The sequence below is a fragment of the Oncorhynchus tshawytscha genome, linkage group LG13 (assembly GCF_018296145.1).
Source record: "Oncorhynchus tshawytscha isolate Ot180627B linkage group LG13, Otsh_v2.0, whole genome shotgun sequence".
NCBI lineage: Eukaryota > Metazoa > Chordata > Actinopteri > Salmoniformes > Salmonidae > Oncorhynchus > Oncorhynchus tshawytscha.
The window spans coordinates 54,186,349-54,202,888 of record NC_056441.1 but is presented as its reverse complement, the minus strand read 5'-3'; the positions used below and the strand labels follow the sequence as shown (position 1 = coordinate 54,202,888).

At 42.9% G+C, this 16,540-nt stretch overlaps 2 protein-coding genes across 2 annotated transcripts in view; both read right to left on the bottom strand.

Annotated features, from left to right (window-relative positions):
* The window catches only part of LOC112265157 (tumor necrosis factor alpha-induced protein 2), a 37,880-nt gene extending 37,042 nt beyond the window's left edge, over positions 1-838 (bottom strand). Inside the window, exon 1 of the mRNA XM_042295936.1 lies at positions 688-838. The gene's annotated coding sequence lies outside the window, so the exon portion shown is untranslated. The remainder of the gene's footprint in view (positions 1-687) is intronic.
* Positions 839-5,330: 4,492 nt separating this feature from the next.
* Positions 5,331-14,719, bottom strand: ppp1r14ab (protein phosphatase 1, regulatory (inhibitor) subunit 14Ab). The gene is made up of 4 exons (XM_042295934.1): positions 14,416-14,719; positions 7,324-7,404; positions 7,082-7,111; positions 5,331-6,189 (listed from the first exon to the last, which is right to left on the bottom strand). The coding sequence occupies exons 1-4, from the start codon at positions 14,611-14,613 to the stop codon at positions 6,055-6,057; spliced, it is 444 nt and encodes a 147-aa protein (XP_042151868.1). The 5' UTR covers positions 14,614-14,719; the 3' UTR covers positions 5,331-6,054.
* Between the last annotated feature and the right edge of the window lie 1,821 nt (positions 14,720-16,540).

Genomic DNA, 16,540 nt, shown 5'->3' with positions numbered 1-16,540 from the left:
TCTGACGTGCACTGTAAACTGTGGGACCTTATATAAGGTGTATAAATTAGTAAACATTACGAAAAACCTGTTTTCAATTTGTCTTTATGGGGTGTTGTGTGTAGATCGACGAGGATTCTTTTATTTATTTAATCCATTTTAGAATAAGACTGTAACATAACAAAATGCGGAAAAAGGGAAGGGGTCTGAATACTTTCCGAAATGCACTGTATATTCATGTAGTTATCGATGCATGGCTTTTCCTGATCCACAAGGCTTTGGAGCCCTGTCTGTATTACATCTGTATTATGTCTGTATTATAAGTGCTGCAATACATGATAACAAAATACTGATATTGGAGGAAGTTCTATTTAAATGATGTTATTCTATAGGCCCTAGTAGAGACACAACAGCAGACACATAAATATTCCATAAAGACTATACATGAAACAACAGTGATATACTGTAAGACTCTGAAGAAAGCAAACAGAATGTTATCCACTGAATACTGCCGCTCACTGGTCTCTCATTGGTCTCCGCTCTGACCAATACGGAACCCAAGCCCTGCTCTCTATGAGTGGGTGAGGACACATGCTTCTGAGGAGAGCTCTGACTGGAGCCCAACCAAACCAGGGGCACCTGGACAACATGAAACTGAGATGAAAAGACTAAAATGGCATCACCCGGGGCCCAGAGTCCAGCTCTTACCTTGTTATGCTGTTAAAAAGAGGATCCCTGTGATTCTCACAGCAGTGGCATCCCTGGCCACACGGGCAATGTAGCTGGTCGAAGTGGGTGTGTGAGTGGCTATGTCCTCGCAGGTCAGACAGCTCAGAAGTTATGCCTGCTTCTCCGTTCCAGAGGCTCGTCTGGACTCCAGGGCTGGCGTTGGCCATTTCCTGCCTATAGCGCAAGATGCTTTTTCCTGAGGAAGCGGGCCATCCCATTTTTGCCCCCCCAACCCTGCCTCCTCCTCCACAGCGAGCTACAGGCCCCTCAGGGAGAGAGGCTGATTATACTAATTGCCTTTGGAGAGGGGGGGGAGTTAATGTGGCTAGACTTTCATTTCATTTGTTAATTTGTTTGTTTGTTTTAAACCCATATGTATATCGAATCCCCCCACCTCATAGAGATGATCTATTTGAAGTAATCTACCATAGGCAACCCCCCTATGCCCTATCCCTATGCCCTATCCACCGGATCTAGGATTTGTTTTGGAGTATTCTCCCGTCACCTAGTTGTTTTGAACTTTGTTTATGAACGTATTCTGCAATGAACACACCTACACACGGATGTGGTCATAGAGTTCATGTGTAAAGCTCTTTGTTTGAGGCCCATGTTTGTTTATGTGCTTTGAGCATCTGTGAGACTTTGGGATGTATTGATGCTGTGGAACAATGCACTTGGAATTCTAACCCTTTACTGTACACTGTTTGTCCAGCCCACTTAATAGCCTTAGTCTTTTGGAGCATGATTTGTCAACCTTTAGAGTGGTGTCAAGTTTTTTTTTTTTTTTTTTGATTTCCTCTCATTTGAACATTGTCATAAGGAGCACATGTCCAACTTCATAAAAAGTGTTTTCCCATCTCAAGAGGTTACATTTAGTACTATAGTAAATGCCTTAAGTAACAGGGTTGATGATTTCATCATAAAACAGAGGTAAATCCCCTTGCAATAGGGGGGTTGTTGTGCGCAACAGGGAGAGGCGATTGAAATTAAGCTTAACAAATTTTATTTTATTATTTATTTTTACATTTACAGCCTGTCTAACTATGGGTAACAGGGTTGACATCTTATGTTCAACCCGCTCATTTCCCCACCACAAAACACCAGAACATAGACAAAAATAGTAGAACCAGCTTTTACTCTATGGTCGACTAAATGTTCAATGTTTGGTTAGATGTTCAATGTGAAAAGGAATAGTTTCACCACATAAAAACGAGAGTTCAGTTCACGTTACAGGGTTGACTTTAAAATGAGGTAGACATCAATTATTCACTAATCACATTAAAGAAATCATCATTTTCAGAAATGACTGACTTTAGTCAAAGCAACAAAATACAATGATGTGAAAACTTGGGAGAAATTTGCAGATGAAGTGGGTTAAAATCTTCCTAGATTTTAACCCACTTCACAGAGTGCAAAATGCTGGATTTTGACACTTTAGCAAGTCTTAATTAAAAGAAATCTGATTTTAAATAGGAATAATGTATGTAGTCAGTATGAAAGGGGCACATATATTAATATAACAGGCTTTTAAAATGCAATAGTTGTGCACAATTTCTACTTCAAATATCAAAGGGACACAAAAGGCAATCATTTTGTGGGAACGACCCTTACAAGGTCTAAATGCATACTCATACCAAACCATCATGTCAATGGGGAAAGTTCACTTCACAAGTCCATCTGATTCCATGATCATGACACACGAACACATTTCTAAATGTGCACCTTACAGACCAGAAGTCCTTAATGCCCGGGTGGAATGTGTCATGTTTACTTCACAAACATAGACAAAGGTGTGTTGAGCCTGGTTGGTCTGTGTCTGGTGGAACAGCGGAGCTTCATCAACAAACAGGCATATACATACACAAAGCGTTTTTTGAGCAACAGAAAATTGTTAAATTGAGGCTAACGTCCGTAGCAAGATGCTGAGCTCAAACGAGATGCGGCATGATGTACTACAGCACCCATAATAATGCTCTGTAAGCGGTTGTATCTTACTAATGACGTTCCTGAAGCTGACTCTATGGTGTCCTTAATATAATGAGAAAGGAAATGTTGACTTGTGTTCTCCTGCCATCTACAGGCTATTCCAATGAACCATGTCTGTCAGATTAGATAGTATTGGATTGGTTTGAGCAAGAGTTCATACTGTAGGATTGCTGTGATAAAGTTATGGGTGCTTGAAAAATCTGACCCGTCTCTGATATTACATGCATCCTCCGGCTGACACTTCAGTTAGCATCATATAGGCTACTATCTATCTACCAACCCCCACACCATAGCAATCGATTTACAATGATGGTAAATGGGTTGACCCCTATGGGATTAAATAAACACCCGGTTTGTCAAAAGAGTAGACTGTCATGCCAAAATGTAATGTTGTTGTAAATAACTCAGTACATTTAGCCAGAAGAGGGCGCTGTTTATCAATACGACTCATAGCATTTTTTATTTATTTTAAACAAGGGCCTTCTCTATGGTACAGCAGCATGTAAATACAGCCTCTAATCTATAAAACACTATGCTGATAATGATTCAAAGTTACTCTGGGAAACATTGAATTCAAAATGTATTTAAACCAATACAGCCAACCGAGATCTACACATTTACAAACCGTGTTGAAACTCGTGTAAAAAAAACTAAAAAACAATTGTGTACCTGAGGAGGCACATAGAAACCCAACTGTACGCCTATCCTTTAGCTGACTGAAAATCCTCTACAGATATACAAATATTTTGGTAAGAAATAAAATTACCTGGTATTCCTGACAGCTTAAATGTTATCTTAAATTATCCTTAATAGCTAGTCTAAACCATCTTTGAGTGGCAGTTGACAACCTACCAAGCAATACTGCTTGGTCTTCATAAAAAATATCCTTTGTAGCTTTATCTATATGGTCATTAAAATCATTGGGAATATCACAACAATATTTCTCCCCCTTTAAATATATATATCTATATACTGCTCAAAAAAATTAAGGGAACACTTAAACAACACAATGTAACTCCCAAGTCAATCACACTTCTGTGAAATCAAACTGGCCACTTAGGAAGCAACACTGATTGACAAAAAATTTCACATGCTGTTGTGCAAATGGAATAGACAACAGGTGGAAATTATAGGCATTTAGCAAGACACCCCCAATAAAGGAGTGGTTCTGCAGGTGGTGACCACAGACCACTTCTCAGTTCCTATGCTTCCTGGCTGATGTTTTGGTCACTTTTGAATGCTGACGGTGCTTTCACACTAGTGGTAGCATGAGATGGAGTCTACAACCCACACAAGTGGCTCAGGTAGTGCAGCTCATCCAGGATGGCACATCAATGCGAGCTGTGGCATGGTTTGCTGTGTCTGTCAGAGTAGTGTCCAGAGCATGGAGGCGCTACCAGGAGACAGGCCAGTACATCAGGAGACGTGGAGGAGGCCGTAGGAGGGCAACAACCCAGCAGCAGGACCACTACCTCCGCCCTTGTGCAAGGAGGAGCACTGCCAGAGCCCTGCAAAATGACCTCGAGCAGGCCACAAATTTGTATTTATTTATTTTACCTTTATTTAACTAGGCAAGTCAGTTAAGGACAAATTCTTATTTTCAATGACGGCCTAGGAACAGTGGGTTAACTGCCTATTCAGGGGCAGAACGACAGATTTGTACCTTGTCAGCTCGGGGGTTTGAACTTGCAACCTTCCGGTTACTAGTCGAATGCTCTAACCACTAGGCTACCCTGCCACCCCATTTGAGCATGTGTCTGCTCAAACAGTCAGAAACAGACTCCATGAGGGTGGTATAAGGGCCCGACGTCCACAGGTGGGGGTTGTGCTTACAGCCCAACACCGTGCAGGACGTTTGGAATTTGCCAGAGAACACCAAGATTGGCAAATTCGCCACTGGCGCCCTGTGCTCTTCACAGATGAAAGCAGGTTCACACTGAGCACATGTGACAGACGTGACAGAGTCTGGAGACGCTGTGGAGAACGTTCTGTTGCCTGCAACATCCTCCAGCATGACCGGTTTGGCGGTGGGTCAGTCATGGTGTGGGGTGGCATTTTTGGGGGGGGCCGCACAGCCCTCCATGTGCTCGCCAGAGGTAGCCTGACTGCCATTAGGTACCGAGATGAGATCCTCAGACCCCTTGTGAGACCATATGCTCGTGCGGTTGGCCCTGGGTTCCTCCTAATGCAAGACAATGCTAGACCTCATGTGGCTGGAGTGTGTCAGCAGTTCCTGCAAGAGGAAGGCATTGATGCTATGGACTGGCCTGCCCGTTCCCCAGACCTGAATCCAATTGAGCACATCTGGGACATCATGTCTCTCTCCATCCACCAACGCCACGTTGCACCACAGACAGTCCAGGAGTTGGCGGATGCTTTAGTCCAGGTCTGGGAGGAGATCCCTCAGGAGACCATCCGCCACACACACTACCGAGCCTCATTTTGACTTGTTTTAAGGACATTACATCAAAGTTGGATCAGCCTGTAGTGTGGTTTTCCAATTTAATTTTGAGTGTGACTCCAAATCCAGACCTCCATGGGTTGATAAATTTGATTTCCATTGATAATTTGTGTGATTTTGTTGTCAGCACATTCAACTATGTAAATAAAAAAGTATTTAATAAGAATATTTCATTCGTTCAGATCTAGGTTGTATTAAGTGTTCCCTTTATTTTTTTGAGCAGTATATATATATATATATTATTTTTTTCTCTTCAAGTTGACCTCATGAGCTACTGTCTCATGTTACTGGATGCAGTTTGAAAATATGGTAGACCTGCTCATAGCGAGGAACCGTTGACTAACCCATTGGGGGTATATGAAAGCTCTATAGAGTCTCTATTACCTTCCAACTGACATTGGTATCTACAGTACATTGCTGGACTCTTTGGTTCTGGTTTATGAGCTAAACAGAATCAGAGGTGCATCTCACATGAGACACACCGACCAACAGTCGATACCCTAATGAGTTGTCCAATAAAAGCAATTCAAGGACACACAGAACACAAGTAGCGGTAGCGACCCAACAGAGAGCAGCATGTTTCAAACATTTCGGACACGGCGTTAACAAAAATAAAACAGAACTCATCTGACATCGTAGAGGTACAAATGTTGCAAGGACTGCCTGTGCATTGTGGCTGTGTGTGTGTGTGTGTGTGTGTGTGGACAGAAGATAAGGTGTCTGCAAAGTTTGTGATAAGTTGTCAGATCTGGCTAGCTGCTTGATGTGTATTTGACAGTGTGTAGAGCACAGTGTAAAGACCAGCAAGACCCCATGTTTTTCAGATGAGGTCCGTGGCATCAGGCTGGGGAGGAATGGGGAGTCGGGTTCTGGGGTTGAAGGGCAACGTAACACGGCCTTCAGATCACCTCTCGGTCTGCAGAGTTTTGCCTGTTGGGGAAGATGTGTAGCTGGGGTTGTTCGATGCCATTGTTGTGGAGGTCCTCCTGTTTCTGCAGCCCGTGGAGTTTCAACACCAGTTCCTTGATGAAAACCTGTGTGTGCAGGGAAAAAGGGCAGTCGGTCAACATACGAAACATGCTCAGAATGGATACAGTGAAAGGCAGCAACACACAGCGTCGGTAACGTTGAATAATTCACAGTGAAACATGTTTCGGAGACATCACTTAATTTCGTGTGTATGATATCAACGTGTGTGTGTGTGTGGGGGTGTCAACATAGTCTGCCAACACAGACAGGTTGAGTGATGCTGACCACGAAGGATACAGGGACAGTGTGAAAGAAGGACCTCGCATATGAGGGACAAGACTAGCATTGTCAGCTACTATATGTGGAGTCGTCATTGGTTACTTCTGTTCCTGAAAGAAAGAGCGAGGAGATGATCGAGAGAGGGAGAAAGGCAATGTTGTAGTACTTGCTTTTAAGACTTGGGACTCAAGTCACAATTGTCATGAATTGTGACTCAACTCAGACTTGACCAGTGGTGATTGGTCCTTTAATAAAGACGTCATAGCCCTGTTCTCTGATTGGTCCCTTCATAATGACTAGGGTTGAAAAATTCTAGGAACGTGCAATAAATTACCTGGCTTCCCCAAAATCCCAGGTTGGAGGATTTCCAAAATCAGGAGGGAATAAGAAGGAAAAAAATCCAGAATTCTCCAACCAGGACAGTTTTGCAACCTTTATAATGACATGGTCATAACCCTGTTCTCTGATTGGTCCCTTAATAATGACTTCGTAATCCTGTAATCTGATTGGCCCCTTCATAATGAAATAGTCATAACTGCTCTCTGATTGGGTCCCTTCACTGTGACATCATTCTGTATAGTCAGTCTATGGACATAAATGGCATAAAATACTACCCAAAACAATCTTAAAACACATTGTTAGATATTACTCCTCTTTTACATAGATTACCTCACTTACCTCTGTGTTATTGCACGTGTGAAACATTTCCTGAAAAAAAAAATCCCCCGACCAAATAAGATTTTAGTTCATCTGACCGGCCTGCTGCTGAAACAATATATGAAATAGCATAAAATAGCAACCAAATCTACAACTATTACTGTTATTCCCACAATCAAAACAGTACAACTTGTTCACACAGCTTTTAATTGATAAAATTACAAAGTCCACCGATGATTTAGCTAGTGAGTAGTACAGTTCACCTGGAGCCTGTGCGTTCTCTCCTCGTCACTCTTCAGGTCTAACAGCCCGTCGATGTTCACCTCCTCCGGCATCTCCTCCTCCTGGGGACACAAGGTGACCGAGTGTCAGTCAAACTGTCCACATCCTCCACCCAGAGCAGTATCCTAACGTACAACTATCACATACCCCATATGAAAAAAGGGACAGGCTCAGATACAAGCATATAAATATATACATGTCACTCGCAAAAAAAGGACAAATCAGGTCTTGCCATGTTCGGAGTTGCGTGGGTCTTGCAGACACAGAGGAAGAGCTGCACGTGTTTTTAGAGTGCAACATACCATGAGATATTCACAGACCCTGAAGCACTGCAGTGTGTGTGTGTGTGTGTGTGTGTGTGTGTGTGTGTGTGTGTGTAATTGAGTGTCCATGGTGGCTGTTGAGTCAACATATGCAAGATGCAGGATGATTGATGGGTGGGCTGGCAGTTAAGGGCTAGGGATGACTGGGCGGGGGGGGACGATGACGACGACTATCATTTAGATGGCTGTGCCATCTTGGAATCGGTCAAGTGCCTCCATAGTCTTAGGATTAAGTTTCAGTGGGGACACTGCATGTGAGGAGAAGGGAGAGGAGAGAGAGGAGAAAGGAAGAGGGGGGGAATGAACAAACCAGGCTACTACTAGTCTAGGTATGCTGTAAGGACAGAAGCCACCGCCAAGACCAGACATTCTCCATCACAGATCATGAAAACTATGCTTTCTCACAGCCTCCTAAAATTGGTCATACTCAGTGCCTTCAGCTCCCCCCAAGTCTCAGAAAAGCAGACACTATTTGTATAACAGTCTATGTAGTTAATGATCTGTGAAAATGTCCCAAATGAAGTAACTACACGGAACAAAAAATATTTAAATAACACAACATGCAACTATTTCAAAGATTTCTCAGTTTCAGTTCAATTTTTTTTTATAAAAAAAAAATACATTCATTAGGCCATAATCTATGGATTTCACATGACTGAGAATAGAGATACTGTATGCATCTGTTGGTCACAGATACAGTACATTTAAAATAAAAAAAAGACGGTAGGGGCGTGGATCATGGTGTGACCACTATGTCTCATGCAGCGCGACATCTCGTTCGCATAGAGTTGATCAGGCTGTTGATTGTGGCCTAATGAATGTTGTCCCACTCTTAAAACGGCTGTGCGAAGTTGCTGGAGATTTGCTTGAACTGGAATACACTGTCGTTCAGCGGCTGGTCTCAGCTGATCCCGCAGGTGAAGCCAGATGGAGGTCCTGGTCTGGCATGGTTACACGTGGTCGGCAGTTGTGAGGCCGATTGGATGTACTGCCAAATTCTCTAAAAGGGCATTGAAGGCAAAGTGGCCTTTTATTGTCCCCAGCACCAGGTGTATCTGCGTAATGACTATGCTGTTTAATCAACTTCTTGATATGCCACACCTGTCAGGTGGATGGATTATCTTGGCAAATGAGAAATGTTCACTAACAGGGATTTAAACACATTTGGAACATTTCTGGGATCTTTTATTTCAGTTCATGAAACATGGGACCAACACTGCACATGTTGCGTTTATATTTTTGTTTGGTATAAGATGTAGTCGCCCCGAACACACCCTGTTTTCAAACTGCTTCTCTCATTCTGAACAGAAAAACATTCCACCATGGCTTCTGGCCAAGCGTCTCATGCTGAGATTCCACCTTATTTATTTTTCCCTTGGGGCAAGTCTGCTCATTGGCACAAACAGCACATTCAAAAGGGAATTATTCATGATGTGCTGCTATCAACATAGTGGCCAAAAATTAACCCTGATCGCTTTTTTATTGCCCTTTTTGGTAATGCAGAGATTCTTTGAACAACAACATATGGAAATTGATGAAGACTGCAAATATCACTTTAGACTAGATGGGAGGCTGTTTTCAGAACCTAATCCAAACATCAACCACAGTACACAACAAAGACGCGCACGTGACATGTTGACTAGTGACACTCATGCAACAGGCCATAGGAGAGTTCAGTCTGACCTGAATGCTCAGCAGTAAGGTTAACCAGCCCCGTTGGGTCTGTCTGTGGGTGCCGTCGGGGCGGAGGGACTTAGTGATTCGGATACCGGTAGTGTAAAGGTCCGTCCAGGCAGATCCAAGCAGTCGCTTCCTGCCCAGGCATCCCTGACCTTTCTTTCAACTCCAAATGCCAATGAAATACTGTCTCATTCTGCGCACACACACAGGCATATATCAAAAATAGTCACGTGAGCAAGTCCACAATCACTCTCATACCACACAAACAATGTAATACATGGTGTTGTCGTTTTCATTGCATATGTATATTACATGTGCACACCAGCAGATCTATTCCGTAATCTGGCAGGAGCTGGTAAAACAAATCTTCATTCAAACGCTAACATCAAAAATGATTATTGTAATGCTCAACTCTGGGGATAATGAGGCTCAGTAAGCAGCTAAAAATCACATTCCTGGCAGGGTTGAGTAAACACAGCCTCCATCATGAGACAAACATGATGACTCAGGCCTGTCAGGATGCGTTAAGTCACTTTAGGCTGATGCAATGCTTTAAAAAAAACAATTAAAAAAAATAAAATAAAAATGGGATTCAACTGCTTTCATTGTCCATGCCCGGATTTCACATTATGCTTAGATCAAATTAGTTTTCTGTGAGGGGATGTGTGATGTCAGGTGGGCTAATGTGTCCCATCTTTTTTTCCTATCTTACTTGTGCAGGAGGCTAATAGTAAAGGTGAGCAGACGGTGCAGATAGAGTCCTCATATGTAAAAAGTTAAATAAAAGTTGTTTGGTGGCATAATGCCATGTTGTCTCCGTTTTCTCATAACTTAATGCAACAAATTGGCCATCAAAGTAGACCATTTCTCAAACATATTGCTGCACTCTTCCTGCATACACGAGTGTAAAATTAATTCCACCAGTAGTAGGTTACAAGCAAAGACTAGTTTGCAAGCATAGTGTAGCTAACTGATTCATGTCGCCTACATTCGCGATGATCTGACGATATCGCCCACCCCAGGATTTTTAGCAGTCGTTGATTTCCAGCAACGATCATTTTAACAAACTCCCTTTCATCTGTGGTTTTAGTTTATCTGTGTGATGACTGTGTTTTAGCAGAACATTAAGGCCTGTTAAAAATTGTGTTTGGCTAAAGGGACAGTATAATTCTATGAACAAAATTTTAAAAAGGTGAGAATGTAACACCAGCAACAATACCATATCTAGGTGGTACTTTTGAAACGAGTATGGCTAGGCCCTCACTCCTCTGTAGCAGAGACAGAAAATGGGAGCGAGTCATTCCACCCAGTTTCACATCAGTCGAGGGCTGGAAAGGCAGAGATTTAGTCCACATCACTTCCAGGCCAGTGGGTCGAGGGTAATGTGGTTTTTGTTCGCTTGGGTACTCTGGGTGATAGTCCACTGGTCCCTGTGTCAGTGTCCAGCTGTGCACCTGTGTCCATGTGTGTGTAATGTTTTCCATAGCCAACACCCTGATACAGTAAGTGGTCTGTTCCACACTAGTGACAAAAGAAATCTGAGTCAAAATAACCTGTCAGGTTGAACTGAAGACTAACGTAAAGTAAATGCATTTATAAGGGAAGCGACCACACTTTAAAAATGCACATGAATTTCCTTAACCCATTGAGGTGGAAGGACATGATTTATAAAATCATTTAAACCAAATCAATATACACAAAACATTCAGCCTCAATACATTTCACTGATGAGTCATTATACTGCACTGACACAAATGTTTAGAAATGTCTCAAAATAGAAATAGTTGTGGGTCAGTTTGTGTACACCATGTTAACCCTCAACTGTTGGGTTTCCTTTAGAGCCTGCAGTATTGACAGACGCTTATCTGGCTTGACTCAAGTTTCCAAACCACCATTTCCTCCAACCCCTTTCATTCTACCATTTCATATCCTGCAACAGGCTGACTGCTAAATGCAGACGCGCTACAATATTCATTTACCCCGTAATACAGTACATTAACGTGTCATTTCCAGATTCATGACTGGTCTTCTCCGTTTAATATTCATATCCTCGTTACTGTCTGTATGACATGCCGTTACACGCTTCCTCTCTTCTACCGTTTCTCACACACCTTGTCTCTCAAAGGCCAACCCCTGCTGTCACATCCAAACAAGTCATTCCTATTCAAAACATCACAGTTTGCACCAGGTGCGTTCCCACAGTTACTTACTGCTACAGACAATAGATTCCACACCTGCATTGCTTGCTGTTTGGGGTTTTGGGCTGGGTTTCTGTATAGCACTTTGAGATATCAGCTGATGTAAGAAGGGCTTTATAAATACATTTGATTAATATGATCTAGTACAGGGGTGCGAAACCTGCAGACACTCGTCCCGCCGTGGAATGAGTTTGACACGTGATCTAGTATTAATTACAACAGTATTAGCATGTGGTCAGAGCACTACCAAAAATGAATCAGTCCAAAAAAAAAAAGATGGTTTAGTGCCATCAGTGAAATCATGGTTATTGATTGGGTGGGTGACTTCATTTCAAAGTTAAAACCATAATGATTGAGATATATGATCGGCACAGATTTCCAAGAGGTTCTCTCTACACCAGGAAATGGGCCTGTTCATCAGGAGATTGATGACCGTTTCACCTACATAGGCATGCAAATTAAAAGATATTTCCATTAGGTTATTCATGTATCACTAAATTGTGGACATATGTTCTGGTTCAAGACATACACAATTATGTGATTTATATATTTGATGAGTCTTATGAGATGAAGTTCCATGTCGTCAAAAAAAATTGCATTCGTCAGGGAACCAGCTGCTATAGATTAGTTACAATAGATGTTTCACACCCATTGGATATTTATTGTTCGTACAAAAGTAAACAATTGCCCTCTAAAAACCTTAGTTCGCCGATGTTTCTCTCACCCAGTTTGCGGTGGTATATTGCATAACAACTGGCTGTCACATCTGTGTGGCTTAGTGGGCAGTGACGACTCAATAAAATGGTTATAAATGGCTGGGTGTAGGGGTGGGGACTAAAAGTGAAAAGACCCCGAGCCTCGCAGACAATCATGCAGATAGCAGAACACTGCGGGGGTCTTAATCTAGGCCACCGATTGAGCGTTGATAGAGTGTTGATAGAGCGTTGATACGAGACTAATTGCCCAAGCAATGTTCTACATTCAATGCTTTGAGCTTTAACAACGGGCTCTGTGATGGGAGGGGGGGGGGGTATTCTCTTTGTGCTATTTGGTGACATATGGGACCTTCACTCCCTCCAAACCTCCCCATCCTCCCATTCATCAGAATCATCCCAGGAGACAGAGATGTCATCAATCAATAACTGGAATAGTTAGTGTCCGTTCAGGCCTGGTCAAGGGGTTTTCACGTTGCCGGGGCAGCCAGTGTGGGCTTTGGTCTAGGAGGAAATTAGAATTGGGGATATCTGATTATGCCATCATTACACATGCCCGTTCCACTATCAGCACAGCAATTAACTCATTAACAAAAGATATAAAGCTGTGGCCATGGGTTTGTGAGAAAGCAACAACATGAAAAGCATCCACAAGAAACAGAATGGTACACTAGGTCAAGCTGTCATGAACACTAAATAGGGTCAAAAGCTATATTTATATATTCTCTACTCTTTAAGTGGTTGGTACATCAACCATCCTCCCCAACCCTGCTCAGACTCCACCATGCAGCGCCTTGGCCCAACGCCCACCAACATCCTTTGGCAGCCCATGCCCTCGCTGGTGATGCCACACACCGCACCTGGTCCCCCAGGATCCTCCTGTTGTGTCAGCCAGAAGCCATAAACCCTCAAGGCTGTCCATGTAAAGCAACAAGCGCCAAGCCACAGACCAGTTATGTTTCTGGGAACACTTTCAATTGGACCTCTGACCTTTCCCATGTCACCCCTGGCAAAGAGAGAGACTTTCCCACTCACAGGGAGTATACTGACCCCTCCATGTCTTCCAATGATTGTCTATCCCCTTACATACAACAGGAAGGGAACAACATGAAGGGAATCTACCATCTACTTCAATATTTTGCCTTGGATGCCAAGTCTATTTTTTCGTGTTAGGTCTTTCCACTCCTGGCTAATATGAGGAAGCATGCCAGGCAAGTGTATAACACCTTGGTGCTCTCCTACATCAGAATAAACCTGTTCAACTGTGTTGTGTGAAGTGTGATAGATATTTTTGTTTGGCTAATAAAATACACAGAGGACACCCTCATTTCCTTAATGACTGTAGAGAAGGATTGATGTCATTGGCTAACAAGGGTGTAAAGGGAAAACAAAGCTTGATATGGTTAACCTTATTGTCCTCTGCACGTGCTCCATGGCCTTGCTAATCATGGCTTTGTAGATCATTCTAATCCCTTTTATTCTGGGGACAGAGAAACGTTTGCTTTTATTATTAACTACAGGACAAGTGTCCAGTCAATAGTGGCTGATAAGAAAACACACGCACAATACTATTTATCTGGATTTGATGAGACCATGAATTTACCAATATGACAGCCAGAGTTGACGAGACAGTCAAAACTCTAGAAGGCATCCATCTACACATTCTTGATTCATCGAATGTGAAGCAGACAGGGCGCAAGGAGACAAGGCAGCCCCCCTGTAAAATTGATTAACGTCGTAGGCACATCCCATATGGCAAGGGACACGAGGCAGTACGAGCTCTGAAAAACAGACTTCATGACATTCTGTGAATAGTTGTATTTACATATCTTGAGGAGACTGGAAATACGCCATTGTTGCGTAACCGCTCACAACATGACTATTATGGTCCCAAATGCGCCAAACCGATATATCCATTATAGCGATTAAGTCCCACTGAAGAGTGTGTGCCATGCTACAATGACTTTCGTACACCGAAGCTGCTGCCAAAGTCGCTTTATGTCATTCGGTGGACACTGATGCTAAGATGAATGATTGAGATTGCGTAAAACCCGTTTTGTATTCTTACAATAAATCAAATAAACGTTTCCCATTGGTATGTGACTGTATGCGTAGCCTATCAATAGAGATCCGTTTCAGTTCAAATTGATGGGACTCACCCTGCCCAAATAGAGCTCGTCCAGACTACAGTCAATCCACTTCTCCACATCCAAGCGCCTTTGGAGCTCCTTTCTGTTGTACTTTACCGTGACCCGTGCTTGCCTCTTCTGCAAGCTAAGCCCCGGGTCCCTACCTGGACCCCTACTCGGGGAATGGACCTTGTTGTTACATCTCCTCCCGACCCGGTTCGCTGCCATGTCCACTTCGGATCACAAACAGTGGCTAGAGAGTGGAAGAGGTGCGCTATCATTTGGCAATAGTAGGGCACTGCTGGAGAACTCGGCTATGGGTCCTAGTGCCACACCGATACAGGTCAGGGAAACAGTTGTGCGCCGAGAGCAATGTGATCAGTATTTCATTGAACTTAGCTCTGTACAATTGTGTCCATAAGGAAGTTCTACACTTTCTGAATTGTGTGATAAGAATTTACAAGAAATAGGAGTTATTCAGTATTCCGGGGAAAGTACAATGACTCACCATGGTCACCACTATTTATAAATGATTTAGCCTACACATAAGGAATGATAGAGTCCTCTACTGGCCAAATGGCCAAAGCCGTATTAGCATGGGCAACGCCATTGAGGGCTTCCACCGTTCTAATGTAGACAACTGGGTCGGACTTCCAACTTAATTGTCTGATTTCTCTTGGTGATCAGCCAATCAAAGAAAGAAGAAAATTGACTACTTATAAATGGAGATTGCCTCAATGGCGCTGCCCATGCTGTCACAGACGCTATAATAGCACAGATATAAAGATGAGTTCTCTATCCATCTCTATGAGCCTACATGAAAGCCTGCCCTTTTCTGGCCTGCAAATGGATTTTGACAAACAAATAGGTAAAAAAAATAATAAGAATCAGTTGTGGCCAAAAAGTTTGCCCACCCCTGGCCTAGTGCATGAGGTATTCAAATCTTAACCAGAAGGCTCCACACCTCATAGGGTTTCTGTTCTACCTGATAATGATTTGCCTCCACCTGGTGTCCCAGGTCGAAATCAGTCCCTGATTAGAGGCGAATAATGAAGGGGGGAAGCAGTGGAACTGGCATCATGGTCCAAATTTAAATTTGAGGGGCCTAAAGCTTCACCCTGGGATGACTTTCTATTTTCATTGGTTATTTATATCCAGAAAGCCTAAACCCCCATAAATCATGAACACAGTAGGGGAGAATATTTGGTTGTTTAAAGGTGATATATAAGCATACAGAACTGTCATACTGTAATGACAATGATTTGGTTGAATGTAACACACACCTAGAGGTTAATAGAGAAGTGGGCCAGCAACTAGAGCAGGGTTTTCCATCCCTGTTCCTGGAGCGCTATCCTCCTGTAGGTTTTCACTCCAAGCCCAGGTTTTTACTAACCTGATTTATGTTATCAACCAGTTAAGTATTTGAATCAGGTGCTCTATATTAGGGTTGGAGCAAAAAACCTAGAGGGCAGTAGCTGCCCAGGAACAGGGTTGGAGAGCCCAGAACTAGAGGGTTGCAGATTTAAATCCAACGTCAGACAGAAAGAAATATGGTCAAGAGTGGGCCAGCAACGGGAGGGTTACTGGCATCAGTGTTCTAAATGCCATCTCCTGCCGTTGTGCCCTTGAGCAAGGCACCTAATACTGTGCAGGCGCTCCACTGTGGCTGTCCTATGCTCCAACCTTGGAGTGTGTCTGTCTTTTTTGTACTTTTTCTTGCTCTTGACTGCGCTCTAGTGGGGTGACATACCATGTAGCACTGGATATCAAGTTTATGGCAGAAGGGTAATGGTGACATCTTGTGGTATCTAAATCAAATGGATTCTCTATTGGGAGAATGTCATGTCGACTACCTGTATCTGTATTAGTCTACGACAACAACAAAATAACTCAACTAGTGATTAGATTGAACGAATCCGAAGGATTAACAATGGCTAAGTAAATATCTGATACGTCTGAAAGTCACGCAAAAGAACACAGAAGAGGGACATTTTGAAAAAGTTAAACCTGACGTCACGCCCATAAGGACCCTTGGGGCGCTTCAGCAGGACGGAACGGGTTGGAACTTTCAGATAGAAATATGAACAAATAATCCTCTCTAGGTCATTAGGAATCTAGCCTGGTCTCTAGACGTAACATAGTAAATGTCAATCCG

Excerpts from the sequence above, each read along its gene's own strand:
- ppp1r14ab (XM_042295934.1), bottom strand. The coding sequence starts at position 14,613 with ATGGCAGCGAACCGGGTCGGGAGGAGATGTAACAACAAGGTCCATTCC. Across the intron at positions 7,405-14,415 it reads ACGAGCTCTATTTGGGCAGG|GAGGAGGAGATGCCGGAGGA; the intron begins GTGAGTCCCATC and ends TTGTGTCCCCAG. Across the intron at positions 7,112-7,323 it reads AGAGAACGCACAGGCTCCAG|GAAATGTTTCACACGTGCAA; the intron begins GTGAACTGTACT and ends TTTTTTTTTCAG.